This window comes from Vombatus ursinus, unplaced genomic scaffold (assembly GCF_900497805.2).
Source record: "Vombatus ursinus unplaced genomic scaffold, bare-nosed wombat genome assembly UNPS02014798.1, whole genome shotgun sequence".
Lineage (NCBI taxonomy): Eukaryota > Metazoa > Chordata > Mammalia > Diprotodontia > Vombatidae > Vombatus > Vombatus ursinus.
Window position 1 is genome coordinate 45,562,406 of NW_020954576.1, and position 16,354 is coordinate 45,578,759.

The following is a 16,354-nucleotide window of genomic DNA, read 5'->3' on the forward strand; positions in this document are numbered from 1 at the left end:
CTCATCAATCTCTGACAGCCTGTGAATCTACTGTCCACATTTTGGAGATGAGGAAACTGATGCTCAGAGGGGTCAGGAAGCGAGCTGCAGAGCTGGGATTCTGGCCCCAAACCAATGGTCTTTCCCCCAGACCACAGTCGCCTGTCCCGTGTCAAACAGAGAGCACCTCAGAAGTGAATGCATTTCCAACGACCTACATCCTTCCCACTGGTTTGGCCTAATTCCCCACATTACTCTATTGCCTTCTGTCTCCCTGCTAGGAGATCTATGAATGAGATTGTATGCGTCTCCCCACCATCAACCAACGGCCTAGGCCCCGTCCCTGTTTCTGTAAGTGTGGACCGAGCCCATGTGCACAGCAGTCTGCAGTTCGAATATATAGACGACCCACGAGTCCAGCGCATCGAGCCAGAGTGGAGTATTGCCAGGTAAGGGAGGGGGGAAAGAAAAAGAAAAGTTTCAGGAAGAGAACTCCAGATGCCCCCAGCCCAAAAGAGCCATGAGTCAGCATAGCCTAGCAAAAACTGCATCCAGAAAATCTAGAACCTCACATTTAGGCCTGGGCAGGGCTGAGAAAAGGCTCCCAAACACCTAATCCTAAGGTTCCTAGGCTGGCCTGTAGTTTAAGAGTGTTAAAGAAATGCTATAGTTAGTGGACAAAAACACTGACTTTAGAGTTAGTAGACATGAGTTCAGATCTCAGTCCCCATCACTTATGATCTGCATGACCTGGATTTACAGTTGGAAGGGACCTTCAAAAATCATCTTTTCTGACCCTCTTATTTTACAGAAGAGGAAACTGAGGCCCAAAGAGCCTTAGTGACTTTTCCCAGAGTCAAACATGTTATAAGCAGTAGAACTGAAATTCAAACCCAGGTCCTCTGACCCCAGATAGAGAGTTCTTTCTTTTACACCATCCTTCCTTAACTTCACTGAGACTCAGTTTCTTTATCTGAAAAACAGAAATAACAACTGCCCTGTCAACTTCTAGGAGCTGTGAGAAGTAGATGAGAGTACTATGTAAATGCCAAGTATTGTCATTATCTCCCTAATTCAGCCTCTGCTTCTCCCCAGTGGCCACACTCCCCTAACCATCACAGGCTTCAACCTGGATGTCATTCAGGAGCCCAGGATCCGGGTCAAGTTCAATGGCAAGGAATCTGTTAACGTGAGTAGTGGTGGCTTCCTCTAGGTCATGCTAACAGAGGGCTGGTAGAAAGAACTAGAGATGTTTGAAAGAGGAGAAAACTTGAGGGGTTGGGAGGTGCCAATACATTTCAGCAGTCTAGGGCCCCAGGGAAGCTTCCCCAAAGGACTAAAACAAGCCAGTAATGCATAAAACCATATTCCTTTATTACGGTGTGTTTTAGCTCACCTGGAGAGGGGCTTGAGGCCTAAAAAAAACACTCAGGGGCATGGGGATGGACAAATAGAAGCAGGGGAAGGGGGTTTCAAGACAAAGGAAACATCTGGGTCTTATATGCCTCAGGTGCAATGATCTTCAGGCCACATCAGGAAAACAGTGGTCCTTTGGAGAGCCTGACCTTTGTCCAGGGTTCATCAAACTTTCCATCTCTTAGTTCCTGCGTGGGAATGCCTGGGTCTTCCATTTTCTCTACAGTGGGGCAGCCTGCTGGATCATTTGGAAAACATCCTGAGTTCTATGAGAAGGAGGCAGATTTGGGCCTAGTCATATCTATCTGGTTTACCGTCTCAGTTACGTGAATACATGTTGTCTCCCCAATAGAATGTGTATGTACACATGATGTCTTCCCCTCCCCCCCCCCCCCCCCGCCACGGAATGTAAGATCTTTGAGGACAGTGATTCTTTCATTTTTCTCTTTATATTCCCAAATCCTAGCACTGTACCTGCTGATTGATTGATTAGTGAAACTGTCACAACCACATAGATGCTAGGGCTTAGCTATTGATTTAAATTGGACAAGCAAACACAAAATATGGAAGTTTTCAGGAAAAAAAAAAAGACATTAAGAAGGGGGACATCCCAAGCAAGAGCATCCCACCCCAAGTGAGCCTCAGAAAGGCCTCCAGAACCAGCTTTTTTTTGGACTATCAAAAAGGGACATGGTAGCTATCTTCAATCTTTGAAGGCCTGTGATATAGACAGATTACACTCATTTTGTTTGATCCCAGAAGACAGAATTAAAGCAAATTGGTACATGTTGAGGAGAAGCAGATTTGGGCTTCATGTAAGAATAATAATAGTAATAATTTTTTTAAAAAAACATCCTGACAATGAGAGTTGGTCCAAGTGGAACAGCCTATCTTAGAACTATCTCAGGACATCTTGGGGTCTCTATCACTGAAAGGGGGGTATGACTAAGGCTGGAAGGATTGCTTCTTGGGGATTTTGTGGAGACAGAGTTTTGGTTAGATAATTTCTAGGTCCTTTCCAGTTTTGAGATCCTCACAGAAACCTTGTTGATGAAGGAGGGAAGGAGACGGTGTCACAGATTCATTCCCTACCTTTTCATGCCCAGGAGGCATCCTTCCTCACGTGGAGCATGAGCTACATGCAGTCTGTATTTGAGAGAATTCAAAAGTGTACTAGAGAAAGTGATTTGCGAAATACTGCATGCTGATTCCCTGAAAACCATTTGGAAATGCAATTGAACAGGACACCCTTCCATTCTACCCCTCCATTGAGTCTAGGATAACTTAACTCAATGGTTTACCTTCTTGCCCTCCTCCCTCCATTCATCCGCTGGGGCCCATCAGCACCCTCCTCCCCTTACCCAAAGCCTTCTTCAGCAGTACTCAATCTCTGTTCCATGGTCATAGGACTTCAAGTTAAAAGGGGCCTCTAAAGATGATCAAGTCCAGTGATTCAGGGCCTGTGAACCTTGGAATTATTGCAAGGGCTCCACAAATCTATATGTGAATCAAAAATAAGCATATTCTTTCTGTAGATTGAATAAATGCCTTTTGCTTGTATCCCTAGTTTTCAAGTATATATTACTATTAATAGAGTCCATATTGATTTAGAATTGTTACTGAATTCATGGCAGCTTTTTGCCATCTTGTAGTTTCTCAGTCTGTCAGTCAACAAGCATTTATTAAGTACTTGGTAAGTGCTAGGCTAAGCACTGGGGAGACAGAAGAAGAACAAAGATGGTCCTTCCTTTAAGGGACGCTCATTCTAATGGGAGAGATAACATGTAAAGAGATATATATTTATATATTATATATACATATATTACATAGAAACATGTAAAGAAATATATACAGGCATATATGTTATATATAATATGCATATGTTATGTATAGAGAAAATATGTAAATATACGTAATTCTTTGGGCTATATATATCTATCTATCTATATATAAACATACATATATATCTATACCTAGATATAGATATATACATATATACATTTAGATCTATATAGAGAGGTATATCTCTTTAAAATTACTTCTCAATATATAAGCTTCAAAGAATTTTTTTAAAGATAGCTTTTCCCTCCTCTCTGCCCCCCCCCCAAAAAAAAGGCTGAGGACTCATGGCTTAGATTTGTTCCTGTCTGGAGACAGGGGGATTGCCTAATTGACCTCTAGAAGAGCAAATAATTTTAGTCCCTTTCCTTCAAGCTAGACTAACACTTGGGAGTGATTTCTCCTAATGGGAAGCATATTAAGACAAATTTATATGATAGGGACTACCCCCTCTCCCAGGAGAAGAGTAGAGAAGAGGGGGTTTTTCTGTTCGGCCAGCATTGGCTCCCGTTTTCTGATGAGCCCACAGGAAGACACCATCTCCTTCTCTGGCCTTCAGTTTACCAAGGGGCCTCACCAGGTGATGTGGAGGACAGAGTTTAGAGTAGTCCAACCCAAAAGAATGTTTGGCAGAGAAAGTGCCAATGCAGCATTAGGCAGGAAGCAAACAGAAGTGGACTCGTTCATTCCAGAACTATTTGCTTATTCATCGAGAAGCTGAACTCGGGGGAACTGAAAGAGTGACAGGGAGAGAGCTGTCCAGAGGCAAAAAGACAGAGATAAAAGGGTCTCCAAGACAGGGTTGGTGCCCTATAAAGCCTTGGAACCAAGAGTCTTATACTAACCACCCTCATCTGCCAGCCTACCCATGATTCAAAGTCCTACTTGGAAAATGAGGGGAGGACCTGGATTTTTTAAAGGGCTATTCACTCAGATGAAGAGGACTAGAGAATGATACTGTCCAGGGGAGAGGTTTTTAGCAGGCCTTCAAAAAGGAGCATCTGATATACTTGAATTCCCTTTGGAAGACCCATGCAAACCTCAGTTTTTTTCAAAAATTTTTGCACTCATATATATATTTTTGTTTCCTGAAATTGAAAATGTGTGTGTGTGTGTGTGTGTGTGTGTGTGTCTACGTGTCTATGTCTGTGTGCATTTGGCTCATCACACATGCTTGAAGCTGGCTGCCAATACAGCATGTTCTTGAGAAGCCAGATGCTTCCATCTTGGCTGTGGTTGGGAAACTGAGGCTCTCACATCGAAACCCAAACTAGATGGAGCCAAAACTAAGTAGAAAGGAGGAAGCCAGGTGGTTTGGTGGAAAGAAGAGGAGCCTAAGAATCAGGAGAACTCAGTTAGAATCCCCACTCTGGTACTTTCCAGCTATGGAACCCTGGGCTAATCACCGGCTACTGGGAGCCTCAGATGGTTTGTTTATATTCATCTGTAAAACAAGGATGGAATGATATTGGCAGGACTTTACTTGCAAGGCTGTTATTCATTTATTTTCATTTGAAATGTTTAATTGATATTCTTTTCTTTTTAAAATCACCATTATTTGTTATTGTCTAGCCTTACCCCACCCCCCAAGAAGAATTTTCCCTTGCAACAAATAAGTGGAGTTAAGGAAAACAGTAGCCATGTTTTAAAATGCATGCCTCATTCTGTACCTGTAGCCTGCCACTTCTCAGCCAAGACATAGGTACCATGCTTTGCCATGAGTCCTCTGAAGCTACCATGGGTTACCGCATTAAGGATTTCATAAACCTTAAAGGGCTATAAAAACTTAAGCCATTTCTAGGACTTAGATGGGCTCTTCAAAGGTTCCCTCAACCCAGTTCTTGCCTTTTGACAACAGAGAATCAAGAAAAGCAACTATTTGTTTAATTTCCTTAGCAGAAGGTAACCTGGCTAGGACTTAGATGAGAGACTAAATTCTGTAGACTCGAGAAGTACAAGAGACCCTAGAGAGTGACTTACCCATACTAAAAAAAATGGTTTATGCCAAGAATGGGGAACCTGTGGCCTCAAGGCCACATGTGGCCCTCTAGGTCCTTAAGTGTGGCCCTATGACTGAGTCCAAATTTCATAGAACAAATCCCCTTAATAAAAGGATTTGTTCTGTAAAACTTGGACTCAGTCAAAAGTCTGCACCCAAGGATCTAGAAGTTCAAGTTTTACAGAACAAATCACTTTATTTTTCTTGGGGTTTTTTTATGTGTGTTTTTCTGCAACATGGTTTATATGGAAATATGTTTTACCTGACTTCACATGTAAAATGATATCATGTTGCTTGTCTTCTCAAGGGATGGGGATAGAGTGGGAAGGAAGGAGAGAATTTGGAACTCAGAATTTTTAAACATGAATGTTAATTTTTAAATGTAATTGAAAGACATTTAATGAAATAAATGTATTATGTATATGCATATATATTACATATATGTGTGTGGATATGTGTGTGTGTGTGTATAAAGAGTATGTACAGTTTAGTAACATTTTGAGATTAGTTCTAAGTTGCTTTCCAGAATGGCTGGACCAATCACAGTCCCACCAGCAGTGTATCACTGTGCCTGTTTTCCCATACCCCCTTCAGCATCTGTCATTTTCCTTTTTTGTAATCTTTGTTATCATTGGCATTTTGCCCAAATAAGGAACACAGGTTGGGAAAGAAGGTCTGAAGAATCTCTCTGAGAAGAGGATATACCTCTGAGAAGAGGTGTAGAGGTCACCTTGTTCACCCTGTCCTTGTTTGGCTCCTCATGCTTTAAGCTTTTGCCCTTTTGTCCCCACCAGGTATGTAAGGTTGTGAACACAACCACCCTGACCTGCCTGGCCCCTTCTTTGACTCCAGAATATCGGCCTGGCCTAGATGCAGTTGAACGGCCAGATGAGTTTGGGTTTGTCTTCAACAACGTGCAGTCCTTGCTGATCTATAATGACACTAAATTCATCTACTATCCCAATCCAACTTTTGAACTGCTTAGTCCTACTGGGGTCTTGGACCAGAAGCCAGGATCCCCAATCATACTAAAGGTAGGAGCATTCATTCATTCGTTCATTCATTAAACGCTTGCAATGTGCAATACAACATGAAAACCTTCTTCTCCCCCTTTCTCTTCTTCCTTCCTTCCTTCATTTTCTCTCTCTCCTTCATTCTTTTCTTTTGCTCATCTCATTCTTTGTATTTTTATCCACAGTTCTTAGCTCAGTGCTTGGCCCATAGTTGGAGCTTAATAAATGTTAGTTGATTGCTTACTTTCTTGCTTCTTTCTCCCTCACTTTTGTTTTTCATATCTTCTTTCTCCTCCCTCCTTTTCTCCTCTCTTCCCAGTGTGGCATTCATACTTTCTCTGCCAAACATTCCTTTGAGTTTTGCTTCTTTAAATTCCATCCTCCACACCAGCCACTGGGCCTCTTCACAAACCCAAGGCAAGAAGAGGAGATGGTATACAGCTGGGCTCACAACGAAAAGAAGGAATAGGAATGTCCAATAGTTGGTTGCAATGGGGAACGCCTTCCCTACCATTCCCTAGGGATTACGGTATAGTTCAGATTCCCTCCTCCTCTCCTCTCCATCCTTTACATGTGAATTTGAAACATTACTTTCACTTGATTAAAGAGGATTATTTCTTCCTTCTCATCCTCCTTTTTCTCCACCTCCTCCTTCTCCTCTTCCATCTTGTTCTCCTCCTTCTCCTTCTCTACAGCCTCCTCTACACCTTCCCCCTTCTTCTCATCCTCCTCATCCTCTTTTTATTTCTCAATCATGGATTTTTAATAACAAAAATTTTGCAGCATGTCAAGGCTAGCTATAACTGTTTTCCAGTTTTAGGTCAGTTTGATTGCCATAGTAACCCCCTGTTCTCATATTTCCACAGATCGTGCTTCCATGATAATAACTGTCCAAATTTCTCTTCTCTAACCATATTACATTTGACTTCTTCCATAGTTACCCAGAATTCCTTCATCTGTTCAGCCAGAAGCACACCCCCACCATTGAAAACCCAGCTAAAATGACTCTTGCTTATTATAGAATCTGCTATTTCCGTTTTAGCTTTCCTAGTTACCCTTGTGTCTCCTCAGTTGTTGTTTTTGTAAACACACACTTGGCTTTTGCATACACATACCAATTTTTCTATTACTGTTCTCAACAGGGCAGAAACCTCTGCCCTCCAGCCTCAGGGGGAGCCAAGCTGAACTACACAGTGCTGATTGGAGAGACCCCTTGTGCCGTCACCGTGTCTGAGACACAGCTCCTTTGTGAACCCCCAAATCTCACAGGACAACACAAGGTCATGGTGAGTGGCTCTTTCTTTTTCATCCAGAACTGAAGGATCTTAGAGTTGGAAAAGACCAGAAGGTGACCTAGTCAACTACCCTGCATGTAAGAAATAGCAACTTTAGGCATAAGGGGTAGATTTCCCCTCTTTTTCCCTTATTTCTTATCTCATGTGTATCGCAGTTTAAAAAGTTATCGATATCTAGGTTTTTGCATCGCCTCCCCATCTCCCACTCAGAAGACAAACAATAGAAAAAAAAAAACAGCAAAACTAACAAATGCATCAAACAAAAGGCAGTGTTCTGTGCCAATAGCCCCCCACTTTATGCATGTTGGACTTAACATTAGTAGGTGCTTACATTTGCATAATGCCTTTAGGTAACCTATGATCCTCACAACTACCCAGTGAGTTAAGCACAAGTATTATTATCTACATTGTACAGATGAGGAAGCTTTAGTTCAGAAAATGACTTGCCCAAGGTCACATGGCTTTTAGATTATAAGCTTCTTGAACACAGGAAGGCTCTAACCTAAGCATCTTTTCTAGCACTAAGCACAGTGCCTACCCTATAGGAGACTTTTATTGACTTGCATACAGTTGGTGCTTAATAAACGTATGTGGCTTTAAATTAGAAAGTGGCAAAGCCAGGACTAGAATCCAGGTCTTCTGACTCCAAAGTCAATGTTCTTAAACTTGCCTATACTATTCAGCTTCTCAGATTCAAATGGAATGAAAGAGCAAAAGACATTGTTAGTGCAGCTAATTAAAGGTAGGCAATAAACAGCAAATAGATTTGCCCTTGAGGTTATAGTGTGTATTGTGGACTAAAGTCCTAATTCATAAGGCAAGAGCAACTTGATATCCTTAGAGGCAGGATATTCTATCTACAATAGAAAGAGTACTCACTCTGATGTCAGAGGACCTACCTTTGATGCTCACTTTGTGACCTTATACAAATCATTTGACTTCCCTGGGCCTCAGTTTCCTCATCTGTAAAATGAGGGGGTTGGATTGCATGGCCTCTGAGGTCTATGATACGAAGATCCTTGAGCAGCCACTGACTGTGTGTATGTCCATGGTGCCCAGGTTCACGTGGGCGGGATGGTCTTCTCCCCCGGCTCAGTAAGCGTCGTCTCAGACAGCCTGCTGACCCTGCCAGCCATTGTCAGCATTGCAGCAGGTGGAAGCCTCCTCCTGATCATCGTCATCATCGTCCTCATCGCCTATAAACGCAAGTCTCGAGAGAATGACCTCACGCTCAAGCGCCTTCAGATGCAGATGGACAATCTCGAGTCCCGAGTGGCCCTGGAGTGTAAGGAAGGTGTGCAATACTTTTCTACTTTTTCATTGTATTGGTCTCATGAGATTCCACAATTTCTCCCTCTCCCAATAAAGAACTTTCAACCTTTTCTCCCTTTCCTCTCACTTTTATTCTTTACTCACTTGCCTTAGTCCCATCTCCTCCAGCAACGCCTTTTGGGCCCCAAAGAAGAAACCCCTGCGAATCCCCAGGGAACACCTGTGTGGGACCCAAGGGCAACCTGGGTATCATTCCAGTACCTCTTTTGACCTTGATTCAGGATGACTTCTGCCAACTGCCTCCCCTTCTCTGGGTCTCAGTTTTTCCATCTGCAAAGTCAGAAAAATCATCCCTGCCCTATTTCAAATCATCCAACCCTGGGCAAGTCACTTTTACCCTGTTTGCCTCAGTTTCTCATCTATAAAATGAGCTGGAGAAGGAAATGGCAAGCCGCTCCAGTATCTTTGCCAAGAAAACCCCAAATGGGATCACAAAGAGTCAGACAAGACTGAAATGACTAAATAACAATCTCAATCCATTTAACTAAGGCCCTGGTCCGCCACAGGTCACCTGTTAAAAGAAGTCTTTGTCTTATATGGGAGAAACAGCACACAAGTGAGGAGGGACCAGAACCTTTTCTCTCCCCCACAGTCTATGAAATCTGGGATACTTAGAGGAGGCTGCCCCTGTGCCCACGCATATTTAGTCATGTACGTTATGTGTGTGTGTGTGTGGCGGGGGTGAGGGGTTATGGGGCAGGGAAGGAGGCTATGTTTTCCCAGCTCCCACATATTTCAGCAATGAAGTAACCAGGAGTCCCCAACACACTCTCCCTGCCCACTGCCTCCACCCTCTGTGGATGACATGCACAGCTGAGAACTTAGCAGACTCTCTGGATGAGTACCTCAATTAGAAGTCAAGGCATTCCTTTTTTCCTCCAGAACTCAAAATCAGAAATAAACTAAAGGTGGTTGGGAGGAGGGGTGTGGTAGAAGAGTTAAGTTCTAGGAAAAGGCGAGAAGAAGGCTCCTCCTGGCAGAGTAATATAGAGGGAGGGAGGGAAAGGGGACTGAAGTCACTGCTGATTGAACAGATCCATCGTTGGAATCACTGGAGCCTACTAGGTTGAGATCATCATGGCTCCCAAAGTTGGCCATTCTGTCTAGGCTTCTCCACAAACTTTGGGAAAGTTTCCAAAGCAAGGTAGATGAGAACTCAGTTTAACCTCACAGCTACAGCCCAAGTCCCACTCTTAGCATTTCTAACCTTCCTGTTGCCCTTGAGACCTTCAGGATAACCTCATCATGAAATTATAGCACTAGGAAAGACCTTGGAGGACAACTTATCCAAGCCCCGTTGCAGAATCTTAGCAATGGACCTTGGAGGTTATCTAATCCTATATACGGGGAAGCCCAGCATCTCAAGCTGATTGCCTCTACACTGGGACTCTTCCTTTTCCTTCAGGGACTGCTTTCCTATCCTCTCCTCCTTGGACTCATATCAGTCACAGAGTGGTCATGAGGAAGCTAAGTGGAACAGTGGATAGTCCTGGACTTGTAGTCAGGAAGACCTGAGTTTAGACTCTGTCTCAGTCACTTAGTAGCTATGTGACCCTGGGCGAGTCACTTAACCTTTCTCAGTCTTAGGTTCCTCATTTGTAAAATGAGTGGGGTTGGACTTCATGGGCTTTTCCAATTTTAAGTCTATGATCCTCTGATGCATTCTTATCACCTCACATCTCCCCTGACCATTCCATCCCCCTACATACAGCTTTTGCTGAGCTGCAGACAGATATCAATGAGTTGACCAGTGACCTGGATCGCTCGGGGATCCCCTACCTGGACTACCGGACGTATGCCATGAGGGTTCTGTTCCCTGGCATTGAGGACCACCCTGTTCTTCGGGAATTGGAGGTAATACTCTACTCATCACTTACCAACCTAACCCTACACATTTATACTACCATCACCATCACAAAGAAGGAATGCCCCGTTGCCAGGAAATCAACCAGCAAGTAACAACTCACTGGCCTTTAAATATCTTGAGACCCCTCAACCAGGTATGAATTCATCCTGTCCTTGAGTTGGGACACAGAGTGGGCAGACAATTAGACAACATTGTTGCACCATGTATATTTTGTTGGGATTAAAAGGAATTGGGGAAAGGCAGAGAGGGAAACTGAGTCCTCTAGGTTAGTCTCTAGCTTTGAATCCATAGGTATATCTCCCAGTTTTCCTCTTGGAGACTCAGTCCAGATTCCTCCCTAATGTTGATCTCCCAGGTCTTATTCCCCCTTATTCTAAAAGAAAACACAAGGTTAGAGATCCTGCTCATATCTAGCCCCAGCACCTGGCTGTTTATCCAACTCTCCCAAAAGTGTGAAGGGAAGGAGCATGATGGAGGGTGAGCTTTTTTGGTGCAGGTAAACTTAAGCAGTAGGCCCTCCATGGGCTCCTAGGAGATGGTGGGAATGAGAGAGGAGGAGGAAGGCCTGATCTCTCAGGGTGCCACCCCAACAGGTCCAGGGGAATGGGCAGCAGCACGTGGAAAAGGCCCTCAAGCTCTTTGCCCAGCTCATCAACAATAAAGTCTTTCTGCTAACCTTCATCCGAACCCTGGAGCTACAACGCAGCTTTTCCATGCGAGACCGAGGCAACGTGGCCTCCCTCATCATGACTGGGCTGCAGGGCCGGCTGGAGTATGCTACTGATGTGCTCAAACAGCTGTTGTCTGACCTCATCGACAAGAACCTGGAGAACAAGAACCACCCTAAATTGCTTCTGCGCAGGTCTGATCACCACTTGATGTGGGGGGGGGGGGAGGCTGGGGACACCAGTGGGGAGCCAGTGTAGACAGGAGGGCATCCAGTGCCCTGGGCCGGAGAAGGCACTGAATGAAGCATCTGAGAGGCAGCTAAGGGTCTAGCAGCCTAGAATATCCGAGAATCTATGCCAACCCCCTTCGTATTACAGGTGAGGGAAACAAGTCCGGAGGATAAGGAGCAGTTGTCTCACTTGACCCTCTCACACGTGGTCCTTTGAGGTAGCCAAGAACTGCATCCTTACTTCCATTTACAAAACTAAGGCTCAGAAAGGTTGAGACTTACTTACCTAAGGGTAAGCCAGTTTATCAGTGTCAGCTCAGGTTCAAAGTCAGAGGGGGCTTCTGCTCTTTCCATGGCAGCCTATGCACTAGCCTTTCTACTTATCTGTGTGTTTGGCGTGATGTCCTGGAAAGAGAGGGACTTGATAATAATAGCAGCACGCATTTATCTATATGGTGCTTGAAGGTTTATAAAATGCTTTACAATGATTATCTCACTTGATCCCCCACAATGACCCTGGGAGGTGGGTGCTGTTATGATTCCCATTTTTTAGATGAGGAAACTGAGGCTGACAAAAGTTATATAACTTTCCCAGGGTCACACAGCTAGTGAGTATCTAAGGCTGGATTTGAACTCAGATCTTCCTGACTCCAAGCCTGGTGCTCTGTCCACTGTATCACCAGCAGCCTTGACTTTAAAAAAAAAAAAAGCTCTGTAATCATGGAAAAGTGATTTTATGTCTCTTAGTTTCAGTTTCCTGGCCTGTAAAATGGTGATAATCATTTGAAGCTACTGTGGGTTGGGAAATCAGGATTTGAATGACCATGGACAAGTCACCTACCTCAATTTCTCCCTCTGTAAAATGGGGATAAGGATACATTCCCTTCTTCATACTTTCGTTTTAAGTTGCTCTGTAAGCCTTAAAGTTGGAGATAAAAGTATTTTATTGTTATTATTAGATCAAGGCCAGAGGCAATTTTGTTTTTGTCGTTGTATATCCAGTGCCCAGAATCGTGCCCATCTAGTTGTTTGCTGACCTTCACTTACCCAAAGCCCATTCATTATGGAAGACACTTGGCCAGTTTCAAAGCACTCATTGGAAGCTGTGGGGAAGGAGATCATTAACCTTGACTTACTAGCCTTTCCTCTTCTCTGAAACTGTCACTTGCAAAGGTCCTCAGCTCCCAGGGCCCCACGTGGGGTAGTGATGAGAGGAGGAAAGGCCTTTATTTCTTTAAGTAGGGAGCCCCCAGCCTGCCAATCTGAGCATTAGAAACTCTCATTAAGAGCCTTGTATTTAAATTAGAGCTAATCTCGGGCACAATACTGGGAGAAGATGCTGGGTGGGACCTGGGGAGAAAGCTACAATTTCTCCTGCCATTGTCACTCTGGGGCCTAAATTGCTGGAAGCCCTGGCAAATGCCTGTGATTTGCTCTGGATAGAGGGTATAATTTATACCACGTGTGGAGTTAAAATACCCCTCGAATCCCCATCAGCCAGGCCAGTTAGTAACTGGCTGTTGTGGAAGCTCTTTTTTTCCTAACCTGGACCCAGCTAGCTGAGCACATTTGTGTGGTGAGATCACAGGAAGAAGGGTTGGGATGCCGACGGAAAACCAGGTGCTGCCCATATTGGGAATGAGCACCAATCCTCCATTTCTGATTCAGACTTCCTCTCCCAGAGGGCCTGGGCTCTAGGTCACCTAGATTCAATTTAATTCAACAAACTTTTATCCAATACTTACTAAATGCAAGGCACCTACCCAGAAGGAAGGTATTAACTTGCCTTCCCCACCCCTACTCCTAAGCAGATGATTTAGAAGACCGCTGGGAGAAAGTAGCAAACAGAAGGCATATGGGGGAGACCGCTGGGGCAGCTAAGACCCTCTCCTCATAGTCCTGAGGTCAGAATGAACTAAATGCTTAGTAAATGTGTGTCAAATGTATTGAATTAGCTAACTAAGATCTGAATTAATTAATTAACTAGTAGTCTAGACCCCTGGACCTTGGGTGATTAAGTAATCATTTCCCCTCCCTTTTCCCTTATTCCCCCAAGCAGCTGCATTGTCTCACAGCAGCTGGGGTAATTCATTACAATTAAATCAGTCCTTAGAAGCCATCTAGACCAACCCTGGGAGTTTTCCAGATTGTAGCAGTTGAGGCCCAGAGAGATAAAGTGATTTGCCCCAGATCACTCAGGTAGTGGCAGAAGCCAGACTCTAGAGTCTCATGACACCTGATTCCCAGGCTTCCGGCTCCTGACTCACACCTAGATATTCCCCACCTTCATGCCTGCCCACCCCCATCCCACCTGCATGACTGGCTTCTGGAATGAACGTCCCTCACTCCCCATTCCTTCCTTCAGGACAGAGTCTGTGGCTGAGAAGATGCTAACCAACTGGTTTGCCTTCCTCCTACACAAATTCTTAAAGGTAAGAATAGGTATGGGTAGCAGGGCTAGCAAAGGGTGGGGAGGTGGGAAAGGAGCCATACTGGGTGGGAGGGAGTAGAACAGTCGAGGATTAGTGTGTAGCTTTAGTGCTTATGGAACTGTCCTTTGCCCCTCAAACAGATGACCTGGGCAAGGAGAGGGGATGAAAAATAAAAGGGCCTTGGGGAGCCCCCACTCTGCCCCCCGAGCTATTAGTGGAAAGTCTGTTTCCATCAGCCGAATAGGGGAATCAGAAGAGCCCTCAGTGGTTGGGACCAAAGGGCATCTCTAGGCCCCGATCCATGGCCTGTGTGTGTGTGTGTGTGTGTGTGTGTGTGTGTGTGTGTGTGTGTATCCACCAGGAATGTGCAGGGGAACCACTGTTTATGCTGTACTGTGCCATCAAGCAGCAGATGGAGAAGGGTCCGATCGATGCCATCACAGGGGAGGCCCGCTACTCCCTGAGTGAGGACAAGCTCATTCGACAACAAATTGAGTACAAGACTCTGGTGAGGCATCCTTTCACATAACCGATGTTCTGACCACACTGGACCATTTGCCATTCACTTCTAAAAAGCCATCCAGAAGCCCAAGGCTTGGGGCCCATCCTGTTCAGCACCTCTCAAACCCCATCCCTTCTTCTCCAACTCAACATAATCAGACTTTGCCCTCAGCTTTTTCTGTCCAGGAGATGACCTTTGGGAGGCTGATAAGGAAAGTGACAGGCTAAGGATTGGGAGAAAATTTTTCTAAAAATTTTTTTTAAAAGTCTATTTTCTCTCCCTCCTACCTCCCCCTCCACTGGAAAAAAAAAAAAGACAAAGAAAGCTCTTGTAACAAGCATGTACAGACAAGAAAAAACATTCCTACATTGGCCATGTCCAAAAAATATTTGGAAAAGGGAGAAAGATTTAAAATAATCAACTGATCAGCAAACATTTATTAAGGGTCCACTATGTGCTGGGTGCTGAGGATACGAAGATAAAACCAAATCAGTCCTGCCTTCAAGGAGCTTACATTCTGCATTGCTAGAACAAGAGACCTAAGAAGTTACTGGAAGTAGATGTCCTCTAGGGCTCTATTTAGCCAGAAAAAGTACGAAGGAGAGAGAGTTTACTGGTAGACATTGGGTTGATTAGCATGATAGATGATGGGAAGGGTAGGGAGAATCCTGATCCCTAGCACAGAATGGAGAAATTGTAGAAATTTTACATTCTGTGTCAACTTAAAAAACATTTTTATTTTTTATTTTTATATACTTTAATATATATATTATTTTTACACATTATTTTATAAATGCTTACTATAAAAAAATTTATAAATGAATTCAAATTCAGCCTCAGACACCTACTATGTGACCCTGGGCAAGTCACTTAACCCATATTTGCCTCAGTTCCTCATCTGTAGAATGAGGACATACTGGAGAAGGAAATAGCAAACCACTCTGATATCTTTGCACAGACAAAAGTCCATGGGATCACATAGAGTCAAACACAACTGAACAACAACATGAAAGGCACTCACTATGTTAGGTGCTAGAAAAACAAAGAAAAACAATGGCTTCTGCCTTCATGATGCTTGTGTTCTACTGGAGGAATACAGCATATAGAGAGATAAACAATTATAAAATCTAAACAAGATATTACAGAGTCACTTCAATAGAGACAGCATTAACATTTGTGGGAGGAAGGTCTGGAATCAGGTGGGAGAAACTCAGCTACAAGACCAAGTCATCCATCCTTCCTTCTCCATGTGGGTGGTGCTCCTTGGATGTGAGTTGGATTGGGAGGATCCTGAGGGCCTGGCTCAGCCTCCCTGAAGCTTTCTTCCCATTCCACCCCCCCACACACACTTTTCCCTCTGCAGATCCTGAACTGTGTGAATCCGGACAATGAGAACAGCCCAGAGATCCCGGTGAAGGTGTTAAACTGTGACACAATCACGCAGGTCAAAGAGAAGATCCTGGATGCTGTGTATAAGAATGTGCCCTATTCTCAGCGGCCCCGAGCTGTAGACATGGACTTGGGTAGGAGCCAAGTACCTTGGAGTGTTGGGATGGGGGGTAAAGAGGGTTTTGGGGGGACTGTCCAACCTGGCTATTGGGGTGGGTGGACACAGAGGTCCTATTGGAAGCACCAGTGTTCTCCATGAATTGCTAGGCAGCACTTGCCAACGCCATTGCAAGGCTTCTACCTTATAGTAGTTGTTACTATTGTATACTTTGCCCTAAAGGAAGAAGGGGGTGGTACACCCATTGTGGTTCATGGAAAGACCACTGAGCTTGG

General features: G+C 44.2%; 1 protein-coding gene across 1 annotated transcript in view; it reads left to right on the forward strand.

The window, feature by feature from the left end:
- Nucleotides 1-16,354, forward strand: part of PLXNA2 (plexin A2) — a 316,420-nt gene that overhangs the window by 281,186 nt on the left and 18,880 nt on the right. The window contains exons 16-25 of the mRNA XM_027871180.1: nt 261-428; nt 1,075-1,168; nt 6,028-6,267; nt 7,389-7,532; nt 8,601-8,835; nt 10,585-10,727; nt 11,334-11,602; nt 14,004-14,070; nt 14,432-14,578; nt 15,936-16,095. Of these exons, the coding sequence (XP_027726981.1) occupies nt 261-428; nt 1,075-1,168; nt 6,028-6,267; nt 7,389-7,532; nt 8,601-8,835; nt 10,585-10,727; nt 11,334-11,602; nt 14,004-14,070; nt 14,432-14,578; nt 15,936-16,095 (1,667 nt within the window). The remainder of the gene's footprint in view (nt 1-260; nt 429-1,074; nt 1,169-6,027; nt 6,268-7,388; nt 7,533-8,600; nt 8,836-10,584; nt 10,728-11,333; nt 11,603-14,003; nt 14,071-14,431; nt 14,579-15,935; nt 16,096-16,354) is intronic.